Raw genomic sequence first — 26,024 nt, 5'->3', positions numbered from 1 at the left:
TTAAGAGTTTGAGAGACTGTATCTAATTTCTATCAGGAAAGTCAGTGAACAAGCAGAGAGGTGAGAATAAAACACAGTAGAGCTACTGGCTGATGCAAGTGGACCCAGCAAAGGGAGGTATCACCAAACTGTGTTTGGTTTCAGGCAGCTTCAGCCTTTCTCTTCCATCTGTGTTTAGACAGTGTGCAGTGATTTATGTCATCTAGGCTGGACTACAGTGTGCAGACTTCTCCTTCTAGAATGTTTCCAGTTAAGATGAGTGACAAGGGAGATATTCTCTGGAGAGTCGATGGCTCTGTCCACTTGCATTCCGGCCTCAGCCCTGCTAGGATCTGGTTTGAGCCCTGGCCTTCATCTCATGCACCAGCCCCTGCAGAGCGGGGCTAGCCCTGCAGAGTCTTCTGTCTCCCAGTGAATGGGAGCTGAAGGCAACTCCCCCACCCAGGGTCATACAGACCAAAGAACTCTCCCCACCTTTCACTGCTGGGAGCTTGGACTTCCTTAACTGAGCTACCATTTTCTCATAAAGTGGGACATCCTTACGGACTTTTAGAGACGTTTGCTTTCTTTCTCCCAATCCATTTTAATATGTTTTTATGTTGCATTATTCTCGCATCATAATGTGAACCATGTTGCCAGTGACGGACATGCGCGCAGCACCTGGTGGTCTCCCCTCCCCTATCTTTCTCCCTTCCTCTCCCCTCCCCATACAGAGTACTGAGACTGACATGGTATTTCTGCATATGTACACAAAGCCAATGTAGTAATTCCTTCACTGAACCCTTCCCCTGGACTAACTTCTAGCTCCACTGGAGTTTCTCCTCCATTATCCGGAGTCCCTCTTGTGTCCCAATTACATTCTCCCTTCTGCATATTCTAGAAAACATATGACCCCTCACTTTCTGTGACTGGATAATTTCACTCAACATAATGTTCTTCAAGTCCTTACATTTTCCTACAGATGACATAATTTTGTTCTCTCTTATTGCTGAATAGAATTCCTTGTGTGGGTATCCCATAGTTTTGTAATCCATTCATATGTTGATGGACACAAGGTTGGTTACAGAGTTTGGCTATTGTAAATTGTGCTGCTATGAACATAAATATGCATATAGTTCTTTAGTTCTCTGATTTCAGCTCCTCAGGAAACGAGTACTACACGGGATCATATAGTGACTCCATTCCCAGTTTTCTGAGGAATCTCCACGCTCGTCTCCATAGCGGCTGAACTCATTTGCGATCCCATCGACACTGTAGAAGAGTCCAGTTACCCCACATCCTCACCAGCATTTACTGTTTCTTGACTTCTTGACTACTGCCACTCTGATCGGGGTAAGATGGTCTCAGTGTAGTTTTGATTTGCATCTCCTTATTGCTAGTGATATTAACATTTTTCATATATTTATTGGCCATTTTATCTCTTCTTTTGTTAAGTGTCTATTTAATCCAATTGCCTATTTCTTAGTTAGGTTACTTGTATTTTAGTGTAAAGTTTATTAAGTTCTCTGTATGTTCTAGATATTAGTCTTCTATCATAGGGTTAACTGGCAAAGATCTTTTCTATTCCATAGGCTTTCTTTTTAGACTTTTTTTTTTTTTTCCTGCAGTACTGGGAATGGAACCAAGGGGCAATTTACCTCCGAGCTACACCACCAGCCCTATTTATTTTTTATTCTTTATTTTGAAACAGGGTCTCACTGAGCTCCAAAGGGCCTCACTAAGAAGTAAGTCAGGCTGTCTTCAAACCATAATCCTCCTTTCTCAGCCTCCCAAATGCTGGGATTACAAGTGTGCGTCACCACGCCTGGCTTCTTTTTAGATTCTTGATGGTATCCTTTGATGAGCAGAAACTTTTTACTTTAATGCCATCCACTTATCAATTCTTTCTTTAATTTTCTGAGCTATGGGCATCTTTTTGAGGAAGTTTCCACCTATATGTTGGAGTGTTGCACCTTTAGTGGTCCTCCTCTAGTAGCTTCAAAGTCTCTGATTTAATTTCCAGGTCTTTGATCCATCTCAAGTTGACTCCTGTGCAAGATGAGAGGTAAGGATTTATTTCTAATTTTCTGTAACTGGATAATCAGTTTTTCCAACATCATTTGTCAAAACGACTGTTTTTTCTTCAAAGTGTTTGGCACCTTTGTCAAAAAGAAATTGGCTGTAAGTGTGTGGATTTGTTTCTGTATATTCTATTCTGTTTTGTTTATCTACGCTTTGCACTCAATTCTTATTCTGCAGCATGTGGTTCTCAGAATTGAGTTGGAGAAATAGAATGTCCCTTTATGATACTGAGGCAGTCAGCAGCTGGCACATCTAATGCGTTTGTTAAATGGGTAGGCCACCTGGGCAGATTTAGGCAGCTTAGAGGTAAGAGCTTACTATGTTCACATGCCTTGCTGTAAGATGCCTTTCAGGGCATCATGGGCTTGGTAAGGCTAGCCTGTCAGTTTGAAAGCTCAAAAAGTTTAGACAGGAGCTCAAAGGACTTAATTCCAGGAGCATCTGTCATCAGGCCCAGCAAGACCCATCCTAAGGTAAAGCCTTAAAAGCCAAGGTGCTGGCTGCAGGAGGCCTGGTTCATCTTCCCTTAAAGCATCCTTAGCTCCATGATGGTGCTCATACCCTGCCTTTCCCCCACCTGAGATCCCCCAGGATTGACCCGAAGAACAGATCACATGATGCAAAGAGCTGCCTGTGCAGAGCAAAGGGATGTCCTGTCCCCAAGTTGCACAATTTGGGAAAATGACTTGGGAATGGAGAACTCACTACAGTGCAGCAATTTTTCCATTGCAATCTTTCTAGAAAATGATCTGGAGGGACTTTCCCAGGCACCTGGCTTCTCTCCTGCCCAGGAGGCCAAAGGGAGAAGGCTCAGGATAAAGAGCAGCCTCCACTCCCTGCAGCCAGCGACCAGCAGCTCTGCTCCACTGGGCACCAGGTGAGGAAGGCTGCAGGGAGTGAGTTTTTAAATCTTACTGTTTCTAGGCCGGACGTGGTCGAGCATGCTTGTAGTCCCAGCGCTTTGGAGGCTGAGAAAGGATGATTGCACAGGTCGAAGCCAGCCCCTGCTACTTAGGGAGGCTCTCAGCAACTTAGTGGGACCCTGTTTACAGAAAATATAAAATAGGTCTGGGAGTATATCCCAGAAGTAGAAAAGACCCTGGGTTCCAAACCCAGTACCATAAAAAATAAAAAAATAAAATCTTACTCTTTTTCTTTCTCATCACCTTTAGAAATGGTGCTTCTGATTTTTATTTATCCCAGGAGTGATCTCTGCTGGGCATGGGGAAGTAATGAAAAATGAGTTATAGACTCCTGTGAAGCTGCAGTCTGCTCCCAACTCCGCTGTCCTCTATCAGTGCCACCGTGTGGTCCTTTAGACACACATGGGCTCAGGAGCGATGGGGTCAAGATGAGAGGCTGTGGCTCTCAGTGAGGTCCTACTGCAAGGCTTCCAAGGAACTGCTAAGATCCTAATGCTCACCAAGGAAGCGAGCAACCAGCCTCTGGGATGAAGCTGTCAAAAGGAGAGGGGTCAGTTCCAACCGTGCATCCTTTCTCTCTCCTTCCTTTTCAGCACCATGAAGCTGTTCACAGACCTGATTTTCTGCTCCTTGGTCCTGGCAGTAAACAGCAAAGGATGGTGAACTTCGTTAAACAAGCTGCTGGAGGTAAGGCCATGGAGGGAAGGTCTTAGGGTTCCCCCTGAGCATGGTGAAGGGAGGGGCCCTGTGTCCGTGGTGCTGCCCTGGCGGCAGGAACACCTGGTGCTCTGGGGAGCACTTCTTAAACTGGACTCAACAGAGCAGGTGGCAGACAGGGGCTCTCACCCAGCTGTGCATCAAGTCATTCTTGCCAGGTGGGTGTGTCTGCTCCCCTCCTCTGCGTCCCACTGTCAGCAATATCAGGCACACAGGAATGCCCTGGGCAGCTATAAACACGGCTACTTCTACGGCCCTTCTCCCTCCACTAGGATTCTGAGGAGCTGCCGGGCTGGGGGCTGGGCATCTGGACTCCCAGTCTCTCCCCAGGTGATGAGAACCTGCAAACACAGCTGAGGTCCCTGACCCCAGTGTCCTCCACAAGCACAGCATCAGCAGAGTCTCCTGAGCAGGGGCAGATCTCTCAACCCCAGGGACGCGTATTCAGAGCCCACAATCGCACGTGTAGCATCAGGGCAGGAGAGCTGGCTGTCTGGAGCCTGCTCAGACCCTCTGTCCTCGTCCACACCCCACTCCTCCCAGTCCCTAATCCTGTGCAGCTGCATTCCAGAGCAGTGCTTCTGGAGCTGAGACAACATTCTGGTTCTGGGACATTTTCAATGTGTGCGCATCTGTTTGGTTGTCCACTTGGGGAAGGGACACCACAGCTTGACAGGTGGCTGAGGCCCGGGGTGCTGGGAACACCCCGCAGTGCTCAGGAAAGCCCTAAACACACAGAACCGGCTGCTCCAGCTCTGCCATCGTGCTAAACGTGAGGCATCCTAGTCTACAGTGGCAGCTCCCTTCTTTCCAGACCTCACACCAATGTAAGGTGGCGCTCAGCAACACAGTGGTCAGGTAGAGCTGCACAGGGCCCCCCAATGGCTGCCATTAGAGTTCCTCGCAGACCAGGAAGGGTAGGGCAAGGTCCATCAAGACCTGGCTTCCTAAGGTGTAGTCACTAAAGGCTGAGATTTTTTTTTTTTTCATTAGTGGGGATAGAGCGCAGGAGCGTTCTACCTCCAAGCACACCCCAGTTCAATTTTTTATTCTTTATTTTGAAACAGGGTCTCACTGAGTTCAGGCTGAGACGTTGGCTGTGTTCTCATTTGATTCTTTTGAAGGTGTCATCACAGTCTTGGTGCTCACCTGATTTTATCTCCTTGATGTCTATTGATTTTGGTTCAGGGGCTAAAGACATGTGGCAAGCCTACTCTGACATGAAAGAAGCCAACTAAATCGATTCAGACAAATACTTCCATGCTAAGGGGAACTATGAGGCCACACAGAGGGGACCTGGAGGAGCCTGGGCTGCAGAAGTGATTAGGTAACGTGGGTTTCTTGGTGCCTGGCCTTGGCTATGGTGGGGATCACAGTGAATGAGCCCTGCAGGAGGCCACTGTCAGGATGGGCTCTGGTCCTCCTGCCCATCCTGCCCCTCTCGCTACAACCACGGCAGAGCCTGGGCTTCAGCAGAGCCAGGAGATAGCTGAGGAGTTGTGGGCCTGCTTCCACACAAAGAAAGGGAGGCCATTGAGCCATCCCCCACCCTCCCTCTCTGGCACTGTTCACCCAGCCTCAAGTGGCCAGCCTGGGCTGCGTGGAATGGTTCCAGGCAGGGGCAGAGTCTTAGCCCCTTCCTTGGCCTTTCTGGCCTCCTGTGGAGCCAATTCCTAGAAAGGGAAGGTTTGGGAGGGCTGACTATGGCTCATCACCCTGGTGTTTAATCTCCATCCTGTCTGCCTTGACAAGTGATGCCAGAGAGAATATTCAGCAACTCTTGGGCCGTGGACACGAAGACGTCGAGGCTGACCAGGAAGCCAACAGATGGGGCCGAGATGGTGTATACCCCAATCGCTACAGACCTGAAGGCCTGCCTGAAAAGTACTGAGCTTCCTCCTCACTCTGGCTCAGGACACTGCCTGTGAGCCCCTCAGCATGGAAACTGGAGTTGTTGCCAGTATCCACAGAAAGTGGTGGAGGGCCAACAAAGTGTTTTTAATAAATGAACAAGAGATTGGATTTGTAGCCATTGTGTTATTTATTTTCCATTAGTGGTGCCTGTTTGATACAAAAAGGTTGAACAAGAAACAACACCGTGGAGATCCAGCCTGGGTGTGAGTGTGTAAGAATATGATGTCAACAGTCCCACAGGAGAGGAACCAGCCCTGGCCCTTCTGCAACCAGACCCTCCTCCTCCCTCCCCAGCCCCTGTGCCTCCATGATGCTCTTCCCAGGCCTTTCCATGTGTGGGTCTCCCCAGGCCCTGTTAGGTTATGTTCTGTTGTTTTCATTCCCTGGGGCCCTTGTCCTCAGAGGCCTCAGCTTCCAGAGAGGGCACACAGCCACAGGAGGCCTGGCCCTGGAGTCTGCACAGAGCTTGCAGGCCACCTGGATCTTCAGCTCAGTTCTCGGTTGTCACTTCAGAGCCAGTGATTGTCAATATCTGTGCATTCTGTCTAAGACCAGCCCGAGCAGCAAAGTCTCCCTCTCCATTGACTGTCCTGTTTCAAGGCTCAGGGATGCTGTGAGGCCGTGGCACTTGTGAATATTTCCTGACACTCTCTGCACCTTACCTGCCTCAAAATGGATGTGGTGTCCTGAAGAGCAGGCACCCTGGGAAACTTCTCTTTATCAGTCAGTGTCCAGTCAGCAGCAGAAACCAGGAGGTAACTTTAAAGGGCATTTTAATACAGAGCTGGTAGTGTCTGTCCAGGTACCTCAACTGCAGCTTGTGTTCGTGGGTCTTGAAAACTTTCTCTTTCTCAGGTGAATTCTTTGTTTCACCAATTGTGTACAATTTCCTGCGAAGTTCTAGATTTTGAGATAGCTGTAATTTACTATTTCTTTTGCAAGTGTTTGAAGAGACAGAAAATAAAGTGTTTGTAGTACAACGCAGAGCTGTTTTGTAGTCCGTTTTGTACTCTCTTATCCAGACTCCAGGGTGGCCAGGACCTTTGCCCATGGAGGTCTGGGACAGAACCCCACCATGCTCATCTGAGGTCCTCTGCCTGACTCGTTTTCATCAGGTAAAGCCCAGCAGGCTGCAGAGGCTTAAAGCCTCTGGGACAGGAGACCAGGAGTAAGTGTGCGCTTGTGCTTGGGGTCTGCTGGTGCCTGCACATTGCAACCTAGAAGCTCTCACTAGGAGGAAATTGCTCCTATGCGGAGTGCGGGCTTTGAAGAAGACACAACACAGCAGACTCAGGAGTCCATGTCCTTAGGGGTCCTCTCACATTCCTGATAGGTAGTTTCCTAGGGAGAGGAACCAGAGGGAAGTCTGTCCCGGTGTCCTCCCTGCTGCAGGATTGGCAGCTCGTGTGTGTGAGCGCAGTGAGGAAAGGGGCAGGAGCCCCGGAGAGTCCAGGCATCTTATTTACATTAAGGGGACCAGAAGAGACTGAGCACCTGGGATTGTTGATCTCGAGGGAGACAAGATCTTAGGACCATTCATGATGCCTTGCTTCCTCTTTTCCTGAGCTCTAATTTCTCTACACTTGGCCTTCTCTGTTTATTCATTGGAATCTCACAGATTTGACCGTCCAATGAGTAAGAAATTTCTCCTATGCTTTTGTCATTATTATTCCCCAATTACAAGTCTCAGCTTTTGAAGTCACAGGCAGGGTTTGAAGCCCATGTCTCCCCAGTACCTAGCCCATTCACTGTTCTGTAAAGGTCCTCGATGAATAGTTCACAAATGGATAATTATAGTCACAAGCCACGTAATGATATTCCGGTCAACAATACCCATAAAATATATTGGAGCTAAAAAAGTTTCTATCACCTAAATGAGGTGCGATGCTAGTGGGATGGTGTAAGGGGGTTTGGGGAGGGAGGTGGGAAGGTGAAAGGGAGGACTTAACGAAGAAAACAGTTGAAATGATGGTGTGTTCAATTATGAAGTTATATATACCAGTTTTAGTATTATGTTGGTGGGGCAGTGAGCCGGGTGTGATCTGGAGGGAAACACGCCCAGTGTTGTGTGCATGTGGGTTTTTTTTTATCACTCTCAATCTCATTATAATGTGTTATGAAAAAGCACCAATATAAGTATATTAAAATCATAAAATAAAAATAAGAATACTTTTGGGATGATAGAAATATTCTCTTTCTTCATTGGCATAATGTAGTTAAGTGAACACATTTATCAAACATCATCCAACTTCCCAGCTCTGAAAGAAACTCATCCTACCAAATGCTTTAAATATCTATCATTTATTTTACATAATCTCAATATAGGTTTTTTTTTTTTTTTTGCATGTGTTTCTGGTATTGGGGATTGAACCCAGGGGCACTCTACCTCTGCGGTACATATCCAAACTTTTTTGTGGAACTAGGGGTTGAATCCAGGAGCATTCTACCTCTGAGCTACACCCCCAGCCCTATTTTCAATTCTTTATTTTGAAACAGGGTCTTACTAAGTTGCAGAGGGCCTTACTAAGTATCTGAGGCTGACCACAAACCTGAGATCTTCCTGTCTCAGCCTCCCAAGTACTGGGATTACAAGTGTGTGCAACCATGTCAGTTTCCACATCATCCAATCTTTTAACAGTTGTGTAAAAGCACCTTGAGCAATAAAATTGATTTTAAAAACTTATGGGAGCTGGGCGTGGTGGTGCAAGATTGTAATCCCAGCATTCAGGGGTGGAGACCAGAGGATCACCTTTCAGGGACAGCCTCAGCTACTTAGTGAGGTCATTTGCAACTCAGTGAGACCCTGTCGATAATAAAAGACTGAAAAATAGGGCTGAGGATGTAGCTCAGAGGTAGAAAGTCCCTGCGTTCCTGCAAACATAAATTAAATAAATAAATAAATAAATAAATAAATAAATAAATAAAATGATCACCTAGGGACAACATAGTCACTGTAACATTGTGCACCAGGTATTAGTTATATGTTTTGGTGATGCTAATGTAAACAACCATGCCAGTCATTTAAAACACATAAAATTTAAAGCACAAGAAATTCTGTAGAGGACACAATACTAGTAATGACAATAAATAACACTGCTAATGGTTCATGCCCTACACTATAGGGTTTTTCAGCATTTTTATAGTGTACTACCTCTACTTGTTTAAAAAAAAGCAAGCTGGGAGTGGTGGTGCACTCTTGTAATCCCCACACTTGGGAGGCAGAGACAGGAGGATCATGTAGGTTTGAAGCCAGCCGCGCTGGCTTAAGAGACACGGTTTCCAAATTTAAAAAAATAAAAAAAAAATAGGTTTGGAGCCAGGCGTGGTGACGCACATTGTAATCCCAGCATTTGGTTGGCTGAGACCTAGGGAGGATCGCAGTTCGCGGACAGCCTCAGCTACTTAGTGACGCCCTCTCCAACTCAGTGACACCCTGTTTCAAAATAAAGAATAAAAAATAGGGCAGGGGCTGTAGCTTGGAGATAAAATGCCCCTGGATTCCATCCCGAGACCCGCAAAAAAAAAAAAAAAAATGGTTTGTGAGTGTAGTCCAAAAGTAGAAGGGTTATAATCCCTGAACTTGGGAGGCTGAGACAGGAGGATCCTGCAGGTTCGAAGCCAGCCTCAACTACTTAGTGAGACTCTGAGCAACTTAGTGAGACCCTGTTTCCAAATAAAATATAAATAGGTCTGAGAGTATAGTCGGAGGTAGAAAGCCTCTGGGTTCCAACCAGTAACACACACACACACACACACACACACACACACACACACACACACACACTAAGTGTATTGTACACGGTATGTCCTGTTATGCCAACAGTAGCTTCATCCATCCGTGGTCACTGTGTCTGTCTATTTTATCAGGAGGTCTACACCATGCTCCTATGAGTGAGCGCAAGGTACAACACTGTGATACAGTGATGCATTGGTCAGAACATATCCATCTTTAAGTGATCCAGGACTCTAAGGGAACCCGTCCTTCTAGGACATTCTGAAGGCCCAGAATAGCATCAGCACTTCCCACCGCCTAGAAACACGGGCAGCATTTGAAGTGCAACACCTCTGTGGCCCTTCTCTGCAGGATCTGCCTTTCACACAAGGACCCTGTTGCACTGCTCTGCACTCTCTCCCTAAGACAGTGCCCGCCCTCCTCCAGGCACTGCATGCGCTCCCAGTGCCAGTACATGGCAGAGCCAGGGTCACACCAGGTCTGTAGTACCAGGCGTGGCCGAAGCTTCTGTGTCCTGTGCTTAAAGTCCAAGTGGCTGGATTGTAGGATCTGTGATGGGAACTCAGCGTCACGGCCTCTACTGGCAAGGCATTCTGAGGCTTATTGATGGGCTCCTGTCAGAGAGAAGCCTGGCAAGACGGCCAGGGGACAACGTCCGGGCTTCTGCTGCCAGAGCTGAGGTGACTGTGACCCATGGCATTCTCTCAACCAAACCGTCCAACCTGGAATTACCACACAGCAGCCCTTCTCTGTCAAGGGGTTCACAGCTGCCCAGAGAAGAACATGTTGAGGGTCCGGGGGCAGAGGCTAGAGCAGGAGGAGCCTGGCCAAGGGGCTGTGTCCTGGCTGCTTGTCCTGGAATGAGCTTCATGATCTCTACTTCTCTTCAGAAAGGAGTTGAGGGGGTGGGGATTTGGCTCAGTACAGAGCGCTTGCATAGCACGTGCAAAGCTCTGGGTTCGATCTTTGGCCGTGTAAACAAACATGGAAAAAGCATAAAAAAATACAAAATCAGGTAGAAAGAGGTTGAAGGTCAATTTTTCTTCAGCTTTGACAGCCAGGCATTCCTAGGAGAAGTGGCCTTATGCATAGAAGGAATGAGGTGGCTGCAACTCACAGATGGACTCACAGACACACAAAGCGCCCCTTCCCCAGAGAGACCCGTTCTCCTGGCCTCAAGAGGCTGGCCTGGCCTGGGAGCACTACTGCACCCACGTTTGCATGCTATGGGTCAGCTTCAAACCCAACCTGCATTTCAAAGTGTCTCTCGTCCTCCTGTGTTGGAAGACAGCTCTGCTCTGCCTCCCTCCCATTCCTCTGCGGGCTCCTTCCACTCTCCCTAGAACATCTTTGGATAGTGGATGAAGGCCCTTGGAGCAAGGGTGGGAAGCATCCCAGGTTTCACTACACAATGCACATGAGCTTTTGGAGGCCATTCCACCTGCTCATAATTATCAGCCCTAAGACCAGAGCATCTCACACTGACCTCCAAAGCAGGAAATAATGCAAGCTTGGTCGCTGACCAGTGGGCTAAGCCAGGGTTTCCTGTGCCTCTCTGACCTGACCTGCTTTTGCTGCACATCACTACTTTCTCGCCAGGTCAGTCTGTCTTTCCTATATGCTTCCTGCCCTTCCCTCCCTGTTGCCTTCCTTCCAATGAGCTGTAGGCAGAAGGTTCTGTGCTGACTATCTCCCTTATCTCTATTTCATATGAATATAGATATTTATGAGGTACCATACAACATTTCCTTTTTTTTCTGAAATGTCTTCAAACTCTCAGTCTCTGTTGACTGTATCATGCATTGACTCATCCATCCCATAAGAATTAGGGAGAATCTGTCATAGGTGGGGTGTGACATCAGGTATAGAAATACAGTCGATTATGATTAGTAGCCAGACAAGGCTGCTATCCCCATGTTTTGTTCACTTTGAGTCTTCTATGATAAGAAACTGGGTAAATAAAAGTAAATACAACTCAATTAGATGCCTATTTTCTGGATATATCCTAAAAGTAGCATCTTCCGGAGCTCCAGACCATTGTACGTGGTGTGTACAATGTCGAGGGCCACTGTCGCAAACCAGCTCAGTCTAATTGGGGCGCGAGTCCACTCGCGGTCGAAAACCTCAGCAAAGATGGGGAAGGATTAGAGTGAAGTACTGCAGCCTCTTATCTGCAGCGATTCTTTCCCTTCTAGGAACTAAGAGTTCCTAGTGACGGCGCTCTCTAGAAAGAATCTGACATGGACAAAGGCTTCTTGAGCCAATGACACTTTAATACAAAAACCCCCAAAATTTATACCCTTCACCAGTAAAGTTAATAATAAGAGAAAAGGGAGTGAATGCAATCACTGTGAAATAATAATGAATGACATGTAAACAAAGGTAATAAAACTAGTCCTTCAGCTGTCTGTTGGCCTTCGAGAGATTAACTCCGGATTCTTTCCCAGGTCTTGCAGATGAGCAGTTCCAAAGGGCGACCTCCCAAAAGAAACAGGCACGCCCAAGGCTTGGAGGCTTCTCGGGGAATCTTCTTTAACTTTCTTGGAACTTTCCATCTTTTGGGCTCATTTCATATAGCAAGTGTGGGGAGATGTGGTGATTCAGGTGGATGTGATAGGGTTTCTTCAGGTGTTGGCATCTTATCTTCTAAATCTGAAAGCTTAAGCAAACTCACAACACAGTTTGGCAGACAAAATACCACAAACAACACCACAAAGTTCTTGGATTTAATTGTCAGATGTATTTCCTTAATTGCTAAACACTCTTCTTTAGACAACGAGCCTATTAAAAGCCTATTCATCTTTAATAATCCATTTCCCTGTCACAAACCCTCTGCAACCTGCTTCTAGCCTTCTAATTCCTTTCTTTCCCAGTTGGGACGTTCTTATGATAAGCTCTTCTTCATGCAAAAATGCTTTTCTTACTCTTATGGTATTTCCTTTCCTTCATACATATATATTTAGAATGTCTGTCCTTTATTTTGTCATATTCATTCCTAACCATGCGGCCAGTCTCACTGTCTCCGGGAATGCTCATACTGGGCGTAAAAGTCAACAATCTTTTTCCTTGGCTCTATTGTCTCTGTCTCTAGGCAGGATCTCAAGGGTAAACAGAGTTACCTTGAACTGAGCTACCTTACCGGAGTTAATGGCTTAACCTAAGTTAGTGATAGGAATGAGGGTCGGAGACCATTTGTGATTGCTGCAGCTGGAATGCTTATCACAGCATCTGAGTTCTGGCCAGTTTTTCATTATTATTGAGCAGAGCCAAGGACATTTAGACAAATTTTTAGAGAATTTATTTCCACGGACTCAATTTCTTTCGTAGTCCTGATCTCACATCACCGGAGCAATTCGTGTAGAGAGTTAAAAGGAATCATTACCAAGAAAATAATAGTCATGAAGGGTATCTAAAAGTGTGGGGTACTTTGGCCAGAGACGACAACTCCTTCTCGGGGTTTGTTGCCGATTGGCTATGTGGAGTGGGGTCTCAACACATAGATGCCGAGGCAGCAGGCAGTCTCGGCAGGCCACATAGTGAAAGCTGTCACTCCATGACTTGAAATTGGGCATTGATATTTTTCATTACATATTTTCCCACTTACTTCATTGCCAAATCATTGCATATTTTGTTATGGAGAAATAGTTTGCACTTAGTATCTTCAATGTGGTTTATTTTTAAGTGGAAGTACATACGTGCTACAGTATTGACAGAAAATGGAATTAGTGTCCACTCTTTAGAGTGTTATTGTGGTTTCCTCAAAAATATGCATGAGCAAGTTCATTAGTCATAAAATAATCAGGTAATGGGCCTGTTATTTGACTTATGTTGGGAAGATGTCCTCAGTGTATTTTAAACTTAGTGTGAGTAGCTTGGATAATATTTGTAGAAATTGGTTAGGAAAGGGTTACAGTTTTCACAGGAAAATAAGTGGCATGCAAAAACTTGCTATTCCTGATCCTCAAAATCATTGCTACCCAACAATGTTATAAATTTTTACTGATCACCACAACATAAACACCACGAGCTTGCACACATTGTGGCACATGGAAGGGGCCCAGGTCCTATAGTTTGATATAGTCAAGAAGCAGATGTTCGCCGGGCGTGGTGGCACACGCTTGTAATCCCCGCACTTGGGAGGCAGAGACAGGAGGATCGCGCAGGTTCGAAGCCAGCCGCGCGCGCTGGCTTAGGAGACCCTGTTTCCAAATAAAAAAATGTAAAATAGGTCTGGGAGTGTAGCCCGAAGGTAGAAGGGCTTCCGGGAACCCCAGTACCACCAAAAAAAAAAAAAAAAAAAGAAGCAGATGTTGGGATGAACATCACATACAAAAGGGTAAAAGACAGACCTGTTTTTCGTTGTCACTTTAAAGTGACATTGAGCCGGGCATGGTGGTGCACGTCTGTAATCCCATCATTCAGGAGGCTAAGACAGGAAGATCACGGTTTGCAGCCAGCCTCAGCTACTTAGGCCCTTTGCAACTCAGTGAGACCCTGTCTCAAAATAAAGAATAAAAATTAGGGCTGGGTTATAGCTCAGGGGTAGAATGCCCCTGGGTTTTATTCCCAGTACTGAAAGTAAATAAATAAATAAATAAATAAATAAAGTGACATTGATTTTTAGGAGAGTATTAAAAAAAAATCTGTTAAGGCAACCAGGCTTCAGACATTCTTTGTTTTTTCTGAACCCTCAACCTCCTGTCAGTTTCCTCATAAATTTATGTCTGTTGCCCTGGTGAAAAGGTCATTTTGGACAGAGTTACCTCTGATTTACAAAGAGCATAAATGCATATCAGATGTCCTTAGAAAGTCAAAAGAAATGCTGGCATAGCTCTATACTGCCCTATGCTAGATATCTTATTCAAATTAAGAGTTTGAGAGACTGTATCTCATTTCTATCAGGAAAGAATGTCAGTAACAGTTGACTGAACAAGCAGAGAGGTGAGAATAAAACAGAGCTGAGTTTCTGGCTGGTGCAAGTGGACCCAGCAAAGGGAGGTATCACCAAACTGTGTTTGGTTTCAGGCAGCTTCAGCCTTTCTCTTCCATTTGTGTTTAGACAGTGTGCAGTGATTTATGTCATCTAGGCTGGACACAAAAGTGTTTGACATCTTTGTCAAAAATAAATTGGCTAAGTGTGTGGATTTGTTTCTGTATATTCTATTCTGTTTCATTGATATGAGCCTTGCACTCAATTCTTGTCCTGCAGCAAGTGGTTCTCAGAATTGGGTTGGAGAAATAGAATGTCCCTTTACAATACTGAGCCAGTTAGTATCCAGCATATCTAATGTGTTTGTTAATTGGCCAGGCCATCTGGGAAGGTTAACGCAGCTTAGAGGTAAGAGCTTACTAGATTCACATGCCTTGCTGTAAGATGCCTTCCAGAGCACACGTGTGCTTGGTGAGGCTATCTTGTCCGTTTGAAAGCTCAAAAAATTTAGACAGCAGCTAAAAGGACATAATTCCAGAAGCATCTGTCATCTGGCCCAGCAAGACCCATCCTAAGGCCAAGCCTTGGAAGGCAAGATAACTGGCTGCAGGAGGCCTGGTCCCTCCTCCCCTACAGCATCCTGGGGCTCCATAGCATTGTTCATTCCCTTGTCTGAGTTCCTCCAAGATTGATTAGAAAACCAGCTCACCTGTCCCAAAGAGCTGCCCTTGCAGAGCAAAGGGAGGCCCTGTCCCCAGGTTGCACAATTTGGGAAAATGACCTGGGAATGGAGAACTCACTACAGCACAGGGATTTTTCCATTGCAGTTTTTCTAGGAAATGACCTGGAGGGACTTTCCCAGGCACCTGGCTCCCCTCCTGCCCAGGAGGCCAGGGGAGAAGGCTCAGGATAAATAGCAGCCTCCACTCCCTGCAGCCAGCAACCGGCAGCTCTGCTCCACTGGGCATCAGGCGAGGAAGACTGCAGGGAGTGAGTTTATAAAATCTTACTGTTTTCTCTTTCTCATCCCCTTTAGAAATGATGATTCTGATTTTTATTCAGCCCGTGTGTGACCTGTGCTGGGCATGGGGAAGTAATGCAAAATGAGTTATAGACTCCTGTGAAGCTGCAGTCTGTTCCCAACTCCGCTGTCCTCTATCAGTGCCACCGTGTGGTCCTTTAGACACACATGGGCTCAGGAGCGATGGGGTCAAGATGAGAGGCTGTGGCTCTCAGTGAGGTCCTACTGCAAGGCTTCCAAGGAACTGCTAAGATCCTAATGCCTACCAAGGAAGCGAGCAACCAGCCTCTGGGATGCAGCTATCAAAAGGAGAGGGGTCAGTTCTAACCGTGCATCCTTTCTCTCTCCTTCCTTTTCAGCACTATGAAGCTGTTCACAGTCCTGATTTTCTGCTCCTTGGTCCTGGCAGTAAACAGCGAAGGATGGTTGGACTTCGTTAAACAAGCTGCTGGAGGTAAGGCCATGGAGGGAAGGTCTTAGGGTTCCCCCTGAGAATGGTGAAGGTAGGGGCCCTGTGTCCGTGGTGCTGCCCTGGCGGCAGGAACACCTGGTGCTCTGGGGAGCACTTCTTAAACTGGACTCAATAGAGCAGGTGGCAGACAGGGGCTCTCACCCAGCTGTGCATCAAGTCATTCTTGCCAGGTGGGTGTGTCTGCTCCCCTCCTCTGCGTCCCACTGTCAGCAATGTCAGGCACACAGGAATGCCCTGGGCAGCTATAGCTACTGCCACTGCTAGGGCCCTTCTCCCTCCACTGAGGACTCCGAGGAGCTGCCTGGGCTGGGGCCTGGGCATCTGGACTCCCAGTCTCTCCCCAGGTGATGAGAACCTGCAAACACAGCTGAGGTCCCTGACCCCAGTGTCCTCCACAAGCACAGCGTCAGCAGAGTCTCCTGAGCAGGGGCAGATCTCTCAACCCCAGGGATGCACATCAGAGCCCACAATTGCAAGTGAGGCATCAGGGCAGGAGAGCTGCATATTGGGGGTTTGCTCAGACCCTCTGTCCTCGTCCACACCCCACTCCTCCCAGTCCCTAAACCTGTACAGCTGCATTCAAGAGCGGTACTTCTGGAGCTGAAACAACATTTTGGCTCCGGGGACATTTTCAATGTGTGTGCATTTATTTGGTCGTCCACATGGGGAAGGGGAACCACAGCCTGACAGGTCATAGAAGACCGGGGTTCTGGGAACACCCTGTAGTGCTTAGGACAGATCTGGACACAGAACTGGCTGTTCCAGCTCTGCCATCGCGCTGAATGTGAGGTGTCCTAGTCTACACTGGCAGCTCCCTTCTCCTTTCCAGATCTTACACTGAAGTAAGGTGGTGCCAGCAGCACAGTGGTCAGGCAAAGGCCTCACAGTGCGCCCCAAAGACTGCCATTAGAATTCTTAGCCGACCAGGGAGGAGTAGGGCAAGGTCCATGAGGATGTGGCTTCCAAGGGTGTAATCACCAGAGGCTGAGATATTTTTTTTCCAGTAGTGGAGATAGAGCCCAGCAACATTCTACCTTAGCGGATACCCAGTCCAATTTTTTAATTCTTTGTTTTGAAATAGAGTCTCATTGAGTTAAGGCTGAGACGTTGGCTGTGTTCTCAGTTGATTCTTTTGAAGGTGCCATCACAGTCTTGGTGCTCACCTGATCTGATCTCCTTGGTGTCTTTTGATTTTGGTTCAGGGACTAGAGACATGTGGCGAGCCTACAGGGACATGAGAGAAGCCAACTTCATAAATTCAGACAAATACTTCCATGCTCGGGGGAACTATGAGGCCGCCCGGAGGGGACCTGGAGGTGTCTGGGCTGCAGAAGTGCTCAGGTAATATGGATTCCTGGGTGCCTGGCCTTGGCTGTGGTGGGGATCACAGGGAATGAGCCCTGCAGGAGGCTTCTGTCAGGCTGGGCCCTGGTCCTCCTGCCCATCCTGCCCCTCTCCCTCCAGCCAGAGCTGTGCCTGGGCTTCAGCAGAGCCAGGGTATGGCTGAGGAGTCGTGGGCCTGCTCCCACACAAAGAAAGGGAGGCCATGAAGCCATCCCCACCCACCTTCTCTGGCACTGTACACCCAGCCTCATTGGCCATCCTGGGCTGCGTGGGATGGTGCCAGGCAGGGGCAGAGTCTTAGCTCCCATCCTTGGCTTTCCTCGTCTCCTGTGGAGCCATTTCCTAGAAAGGGAAGGATTGGGGGGGCTGGCTGTGGCTCATCACCCTGGTGTTTAATCTCCTTCCTGTCTGTCTTGACTAGCAATGCTAGAGAGAATATCCAGCAATTCTTGGGCCGTGGACACGAGGACGTCGAGGCTGACCAGGAAGCCAACAGATGGGGCCGAAGTGGTGGAGACCCCGATCGCTACAGACCTAAAGGCCTGCCTAACAAGTACTGAGCTTTTTCCTTGTTCTGTCTCAGGACACTGCCTGTGAGCCCCTGAGCACAGAGACTTGAGTTGTTAATAGTGTCCACAGAAAGTGGTGGAGGGGCCACAAAGTGTTTTTAATAAATGCACAAGAAATTGGGTTTGTAGCCACTGTGTTATTTATTTTCCATTTGTGGTGCCTGTTTGATACAAAATGTTGAACAGGAAACAACACTGTTGAGATCCAGCCAGGGTATAAGTGTGTAAGAATATGATGTCAACAGTCCCACAGGAGAGGAACCAGCCCTGGCCCTTCTGCAACCAGACCCTCTTCTTCCCTCCCCAGCCCCTGTGCCTCCATGATGCTCTTCCCAGGCCTTTCCATGTGTGGGTCTCCTCAGTCCCTGTTAGGTGTGTTCTTGTGTTCTGTTGTTTTCTTTTCCTGAGGCCCTTGTCCTCAGAGGCCTCAGCTTCTAGAGAAGGGCACACAGCCACAGGAGGCCTGGCCCTGGAGTGTGCACTGCGCCTGCAGGCCACCTGGATCTTCAGCTCAGTTCTCAGGGAAACGTCTCTTTACCAGTTAGCAGGCAGAAACAAGGAAGTAACTTTAAAGGGCATTTTAATACCGAGCTGATAGTATCTGTCCAGGTACCTCAAAAGTAGCTCAGAGGTAGAATGCCCCTTGGTTCCATCCCCAGACCTGAAAAAAAGAAGAAAAAAAAAGCCACTTAATCAGTGGAAATTTTATGGCAACCCCAAGTGAGATGTTAATGGAATCCTGAAAATCCAATTGAGGTACCAAAGAAATTGTTGGGAAACTGCCGTTTCTTTTGGGTTCCACAAAAACTCCCTGGCTGTGCCATAGAGTGTCCTGCACAGTAGAAATGCACCACTGAAGGACGCCAGGCACAGGACCTGCAAGGGAGGTCTCTATATCCTGGGTCCCTCCAGCTCCCTCTACCTCCAAAGAGAATCATCATGCCCAGCTGGTCAAGAACTGGTTAGTGGGTCCAGCCCCAACATCACAACAGGGCTGGAGAGTGAATGTAAAGCTCAGAGTAGACTCATTGATAACTCTTACATATTTCTACTATGAATGTGGAATTCAGGAGGACTCCTAAGCAGAGGAGATTAATGATAAAAAGATATATTTACAGGAAACTAGTTTTCACATAGGAGGGAAAATTGTTGATATAGTCAGTCACAAGAGAAGTTTCTCATACAGTTCTTATCTGAAGACAATTATCAATGTCAAGTTAAAGGATTTTTGTAAATGTCTGAGGCCACTTCTATTCCAAATGACATATGGTCGAGATAGATAGCAGACTGGCTGGTGAGAGAAGGCTCAGGACTCTGGTTAGCTTTGGGCTCAGTGTTGTAAAATATGAAGATGTAAAACATTGTCAAAAGACTGTAATGTTGATATCAGGTCTTGTTCAATTCGATATTTGTTGCCAGTACTGAAACTAGATCTTGGACGGGTGAGGAAATGATGATAGGTAAGAAAAAGAATGGCTTTTGGAGTCAAATAAAGCAAGCCTTCCAAGTCTTTGTAGGTATGTAAAACTTCATCATCAGCACATTATTACTAGAAATATTAAGGAATTAAAACTTGAATGCAGAAGTTCATGTACCTCTCTCTAATCTGTCATGTGAAAAAAAAAATACCAGCATTTTATCCAAAGAAGAAAGTTCTTGGTTTACTCAAGAATTTTATGATTTATACTTGTAGATCTAATCTTCATGCTTCAACATACCAAAATGCCTTCTGTTAGTGACCTGGTTATCCTCATATAACACATCTGCAACTCTTCTCTGTTAGAAAAGGTACAAAACTGACTTAGTGTCTGATGTTACTTATATTATGCGTGTACTCTTTTTCTTTTTTCTTTTGCAGTACTGGAGATTGAACCTAGGCCTTCCTGCATGCTAGGCCAGCACTCTCCCCCTGAAGGACATCCCAGCCCTTGTATGCACACTTTAGTGGGCCACAGGACGGCCACACTAACCACATTGGGTGTGTTCGTTAGTGTGTATCTGCATGAGACTAGCATATGAGTGAGTGGGCTTAGGAAAGTAGGTTGCATCCTTAATAACTGGGCATCACCTAATCTGCTGAAGGGCCTGAACAGAACCAAAGATAGAGGAAGGAGGAATTTGCTCCCCTTTCCCTAAGTGCTTGAGCTGAGTCAGATTTCTCAGCCCATCTGTTGCCCCCAGACTAGGATTTACATCATTGGTTCCTCTGATTCTCAGGCCTTCAGGTTCAGTGTACATTACTCCACTGAGGATTCTGAGGAGCTGCCGGGCTGGGGGCTGGGCATCTGGACTCCCAGTCTCTCCCCAGGTGTTGAGAACCTGCAAGCGCAGCTGAGGGCCCTGGCACCAGTGTTTCCTCCACAAGCACAGCATCAGCAGAGTCTTCTGAGCAGGGGCAGATCTCTCAACCCCAGGGACGCGCATTCAGAGCCCACAATCGCACGTGAGGCATCAGGGCAGGAGAGCTGGGTGTCTGGAGCCTGCTCAGACCCTCCGTCCTCGTCCACACCCCACTCCTCCCAGTCCCTAATCCTGTGCAGCTGCATTCCAGAGCAGTGCTTCTGGAGCTGAGACAACATTCTGGCTCTGGGGACATTTTCAATGTGTGCGCATCTGTTTGGTTGTCCACTTGGGGAATGGACACCACAGCTTGACAGGTGGCTGAGGCCCGGGGTGCTGGGAACACACCGCAGTGCTCAGGACAGCACTAAACACACAGAACCGGCTGCTCCAGCTCTGCCATCGTGCTGAACGTGAGGCATCCTAGTCTACAGTGGCAGCTCCCTTCTCCTTTCCAGACCTCACACCAATGTAAGGCATTCTGAGGCTTATTGATGGGCTCCTGTCAGAGAGAAGCCTGGCAAGACGGCCAGGGGACAACGTCCGGGCTTCTGCTGCCAGAGCTGAGGTGACTGTGACCCATGGCATTCTCTCAACCAAACCGTCCAACCTGGAATTACCACACAGCAGCTCTTCTCTGTCAAGGGGTTCACAGCGGCCCAGAGGAGAACATGTTGAGGGTCCGGGGGCATAGGCTAGAGCAGGAGGAGCCTGGTCTAGGGGCTGTGTCCTGGCTGCTTGTCCTGGAATGAGCTTCATGATCTCTATGGCTTTTCTTTCAAAAAGGGGTTGAAGGACAGTTTTTCTTCAGGAATGACAGCCAGGCATTCCTAGGGGAAGTGGCCTACACATAGAAGGAATGAGGTGGCTGCGACTCACAGATGGACTCACAGACACACAAAGTGCCCCCACCCAGGGAGACGTGTTCCTCTTCCTGGTCTCAAGAGGTGACCTGTCCTGGGAGCGCTACTGCACCCACTTTTTCATGCTGTGGGTCAGCTTAAAACCCCATTCCTGTTTATAAGTGTCCATTTCTGTCCATCTCTCTTCCTCCCGTGTTGAAAGACAGCTCTGCTTGCCTCCCTCATTATGATGTCCTTCTCCTCCATGCTCTTCCATTCCCTCTAGAACATCTGTGAATAGCAGATGGCGCACCGCTGAGAGGAGATCCAGAATCCTCCTCGTGGTTTCATTGTGCAGTCCACATGAGCTCTGGGAATGTTATTCTATCAGCTTGTAAGTATCAACCCTAAAAGAGCACCACCCCACACTCAGCCCCAAAGCAAGAAACAGTCCCAATCTGCACCTGTTCTAGTCTCCACCTCCAGAACAATCCCCACCGCTGACCAGCGTCCTAAGCCACTGCGTCCTTTACCTCCCTTGTCCTAAACTGCTTTTACTGTATATAACTACTTTCTCGCTGGGTCTGTCTCTGTTCTTCCTACATGCCACCTGCTCTTCTTCCTTCTTCCCTTTTGCCATCCAATAATATTCCAGGTGATTTTGTTAGTAGTGATATGAAAGCAGGAGTGGTGATGATGATGAGTTTTTCTTTCTGAATATAGTTTTCTAATATTAAAATTTACTTTCTTTTTACCTGATGTGCAAATTATACATATTTATGTAGTACCATGTGGTGTTTTTATGACATGTATATATGATATATACATGTAATTATGTATGTATGTATAGTGTATGGTACTGGGAATTGAACCCAGGGGCATTCTACTTCCAAGCTATACCCTCAGTCCTATTTTATTTTTATTTTTTATTATTATTTTTTTTTGCAGTACTGGGGGTGGAACCCAGGGGCATTCTATTTATGAGCTACACCCCCAGCCCTATTTTTTATTCTTTATTTTGAAACAGAGTATCACTGGGTTGCAAAGGGCCTCACTAAGTAACTGAGGCTGTCCGCAAACCACAATCCTCCTGTCTCAGCCTCCCAAATGCTGGGATTACATGCATGCACCACCATAACTGTCTTTCCTATTTTATTCTTTATTTTTAAATAGGATTGAACTAAATTGTGGAAATCCTCATGAGTTGCTGGGGCTGGCCACAAACCTGCGATCCTCTGTCTCAGCCTCACAAGTACTAGGATTACAAGTGTGCACCATTACGCCGGCTCTATATGTATATATTTTGAAATAATCTCTTCAGGGTAAGCATGTTCATTGCTTCAAATATTTATCAGATTTGGGGAAAACATTCAATCCTTTCCTTCAGCTTTTTAGTTTTATTTATTTATTTATTGTTTTATTTTTTGGTGGTATTGGAGTTTGAACCCAGGTTTTCTATCTCTGAGCTACATATTGTTTCTTGGTTTGAAATAGGGTCTTGCTAAGTTGCTGAGGACCTTGCTAAGTTCTGAAGCTAGCTGAGCATCTGTGATCCTTGTGTCTCAGCCTCCTGAGTACTGGGAATACAGGTGCATGCCACCACCATGGCTATGGATTTTAAAATAGGTGTTTCAATAGTTTGCATAATACTTGTCAAAATTAACTAGGAAAAGATTATACTGTTTTCTCTTAGAAACTGTATAAACTAGATGAAGTGTAATCTGCTTCTTATTCTAGTACTTTGGAATCTGAGATTAGAAGGATATTAGATTCATGGCCAGTCTCAGCAACTTACTGAGGCCCTCTGCAACTTAGTGAGAACTTGTTTACAAACAAAATAGGAGCCAGGCATGGTGGTACATGCTTCTAATCCCAGCATTTGGGAGGCTGAGACAGGAGGACCAGGGTTTGTGGACAGTCTCTGCTACTTAGTGAGGCCCTTTGCAACTCAGTGAGACCCTGCTTCCAAATAAAGAATAAAAAATAGGGCTGGGGGTGTAGTTTGAAGATCGAATGTCCCTGGATTCCATCATCAGTACTGCAAAAAAAAAATAATAATAATAATAAGGCTGGCAGCATAGCTCAGAGATAGAATCCCCAATGTCACACCCAAACATGCAAAAAAAAAAAAAATTGGTATACAAAAACTTGCTATCCCTGGTTCTCAAACAACTGCTACCCAATAATTGTCAGAAATAGATTTGATTAGATAGTAAGAAATGTTCCTATTTGTGTTATATATTTATTTAATGATGGCTACAACATACACACCAGGAGGCTGGACATATTATGGCACTTGGAAGGGTTGGCACTTTGCATGGGCTCAGCCAGGTCCTATAGAATGAAAGTGGCCATGAACCAGATGGTGGATGAATGGCACATTCACAGGTGACGTGGATTCTCGTGTCACTTTAAAGCTAAATTGGCTCTAGAAGAGTACTTTAAACAAATAGTTGTAAAAAAAATATTTTCTGGCCAGGCGTGGTGGCGCACGCTTGTAATCCCCATGCTTGGGAGGCAGAGACAGGAGGAAATCGCAGGTTCCAAGCCAGCCGTGCTGGCCTAAGAGACCCTGTTTCCAAAAATTAAAAAAAAGTATAAAATAGGTCTGGGAGTGCAGCCCAGAGGTAGAAGGGCTTCCAGGAACCCCAGTACCACCAATACACACACACACACACACACACACACACACACACACACACATATGTGTGTGTATATATATATATATATATATATATATATATATATATATTTTTTTTTTTTTTCCTGGACGTGGTGGCACATGCCTATGATCCCAGTGCTTGGGAGGCTGAGATAGAAAGAGCACAGGTTCACAGCCAGCCTCAGCAAAGCAGTGAGGCCTTCCCAACTTACACCATGCTTCCAAATAAAAAATTTAAAAATGCCTGGGGTGTATTAATCATATTTCTCTATACTAGAAATAAACAAGTGAAAAATGAAATTTATAAAGCAGTGCTATTTACGATAACATTTAACAAAATAACTGAAAGAAGTAGAACTAAAAACTAAACTGTTAAAAAAAAATCAAAGGGGGCTGGGATGTAGTTCAGTGGCAAAGCGCCTGCTTTGCAGGTGTGGCACTCTGGGTTTGAGCCCCGATTCCAAAAAGACAATAAAAGAAAAAAAACCCTTTTTAAAAAATCAAAGGACTAAATTTACTTATTTTTATTTATTTTTACATTTATTGATGCATTATAGTTTCACATCATATTGCTATTCATAATGATAGTGACATACTGCAGGTTTCATGCATTCTTTACATATTCTGATCCTTTAATTACTTTTTTTGTGTGTGGTACTAGGGATGGAAACAGGGTCATTCTACCTGAAAGCTACGCCCCCAGCCCTATTTTTTATTCTTTATTTTGAAATAGGGGCTCACTAAGTTGCAGAGGGCCTCACTAAGTAGCCGAGGCTGGTAGCGAACCGAGATCCTCCTGTCTCATCCTCCCGAATGCTGGGATTACAGGCGTGCGCCACCACACCTGGCTTCTGATCCTTTAATTTCAGAGCATGAAGTTGGCTTGCTTGTAAATTGATAACTTGCTGCCCTGGTGATAAGGTCAAATTGGACAGACTTGAAATCTTTGGGTCATAAATGGCATTAGTACACATAAGACATCCTCGGAAAGTCAAAAGAAAATGTTCATGTATGTCTACACTCCCGTTTGCTAGGTATCTCTCAAGTCCAGAATTGATGAGTCTGTGTCTCATTGATATCAGCAAAGAATGACAGAATAACAACCGATGAGACTGCAGGAAGGTGAGAATTAAATAATAGGACTTGCTGGCCAGTCCAAATAGATCCAGCAAACAGAAGGAGTTAACAATAAACTGCATTTGGTTTGAGATAGAGAAGCAGCATTTCTCTACTGTCTTTAGATAGTTTGCAACGATGTCGAGGCTGGACTAAAATGCCCAGAATTCCTTTTCTAGAATGTTTCCAGTTAAGATGGGTGACAGAGAGATCTTCCTAAAAGCCGGTGGCTCTGCTCATGTACACTCAGCTCTAGCCCTGCTGGTCCTTGGTGTGAGTACTGGCCTTCATCTCTTACACCAGCCCCGGCAGAGCTGGGCTGAGCCTGCTGAACTTTCTGTCTTACAGTGAAAGGAGACAGAAGTTGACCCTCCATCCCCCCAGAATACAGTCCAAGAACTCGTCCCACCTCCATCTGCCTGGGAGCTCGGCCCTTTCCCACTGGGATGCATTTTTTCATAACAGATGGCACATTCTATGCGTTGTATAGGCTTCTTAGAGTTTACCCCTCAGTTCTCGTGCCCAAATGCTTTCCTCCCACACTATGGCTCTCCAGATTTTGTCTGGGGAACTAAAATGTCGCTTTACTACATTGGCCCACTCAGGAGCCAGCCTAACGAATATATCTGTTAATTAGCGCAGTCAGCTGGGCAGGAGATTTAGGCACCTTAGAGGTGAGAGCTCCGTATGTTCACATGGCATGCTGGGACAGGTGTGTGTTGATGAGGCAAGCCTGTCAGGTTGGAAGCTCAAAGAGTTTAGACAGGAGCTCAAAGGGCTCAATTTCTGAAGAATCTATCATCAGGCCCAACAAGGCTCCTTCTAAGACAAAGCCTGGAAAGGCAAGGTGCTGGCTGCAGGAGACCTGGTCCCTCTTCCCCTAAAGCATCCTGGGGTTCCATAGCGGGGCTAATTACCTGCCTCTCCCCATTTGAGTTCCCCCATGATTGACCAACAGACAAGCTCACCTGACCCAAAGAGCTGGCCGTGCACAGCAAAGAGATGCCCTGTCCCCAGGTTGCACAATTTGGGAAAATGACCTAGGAATGGAGAGCTCACAACAGCGCAGTGGTTTTTCCATTGCACTTTTTCTAGGAAATGACCTGGAGGGACTTTCCCAGGCACCTGGCTTCCCTCCTGCCCAGGAGGCCAGGGGAGAAGGCTCAGGATAAATAGCAGCCTCCACTCCCTGCAGCCAGCAACCAGCAGCTCTGTTCCATTGAGCATCAGGCGAGAAAGGCTGCAGGGAGTGAGTTTATAAAATTTGACTATTTTCTCTTTCTCATCGCCTTTAGAAATAATGATTCTGATTTTTACTCATTCCATGTGTGATTTGTGCTGGGCATGGGGAAGTAATTGAAAATGAGTTATAGACTTCTG

General features: G+C 46.4%; 1 protein-coding gene and 1 pseudogene across 2 annotated transcripts; both read left to right on the top strand.

The window, feature by feature from the left end:
* The first annotated feature begins 4,900 nt into the window (after positions 1-4,900).
* On the top strand, positions 4,901-5,592 carry LOC308273940 (serum amyloid A-5 protein-like; annotated as a pseudogene). Its single transcript has 2 exons — positions 4,901-5,028; positions 5,454-5,592. The product of its transcript is annotated as a serum amyloid A-5 protein-like (transcript).
* An 11,392-nt stretch (positions 5,593-16,984) lies between these two features.
* On the top strand, positions 16,985-17,675 carry LOC308273929 (serum amyloid A-5 protein-like; the record flags this gene model as incomplete). The annotated part of the gene is made up of 2 exons (XM_080711336.1): positions 16,985-17,112; positions 17,537-17,675. The coding sequence occupies 2 exons, from the start codon at positions 16,985-16,987 to the stop codon at positions 17,673-17,675; spliced, it is 267 nt and encodes an 88-aa protein (XP_080567462.1).
* Positions 17,676-26,024: the final 8,349 nt, after the last annotated feature.

This window comes from Muscardinus avellanarius (assembly GCF_963383645.1).
Source record: "Muscardinus avellanarius genome assembly, chromosome: 1".
NCBI classification, from domain to species: Eukaryota; Metazoa; Chordata; class Mammalia; order Rodentia; family Gliridae; genus Muscardinus; species Muscardinus avellanarius.
This window is presented reverse-complemented; position numbering and strand designations above follow the sequence as displayed.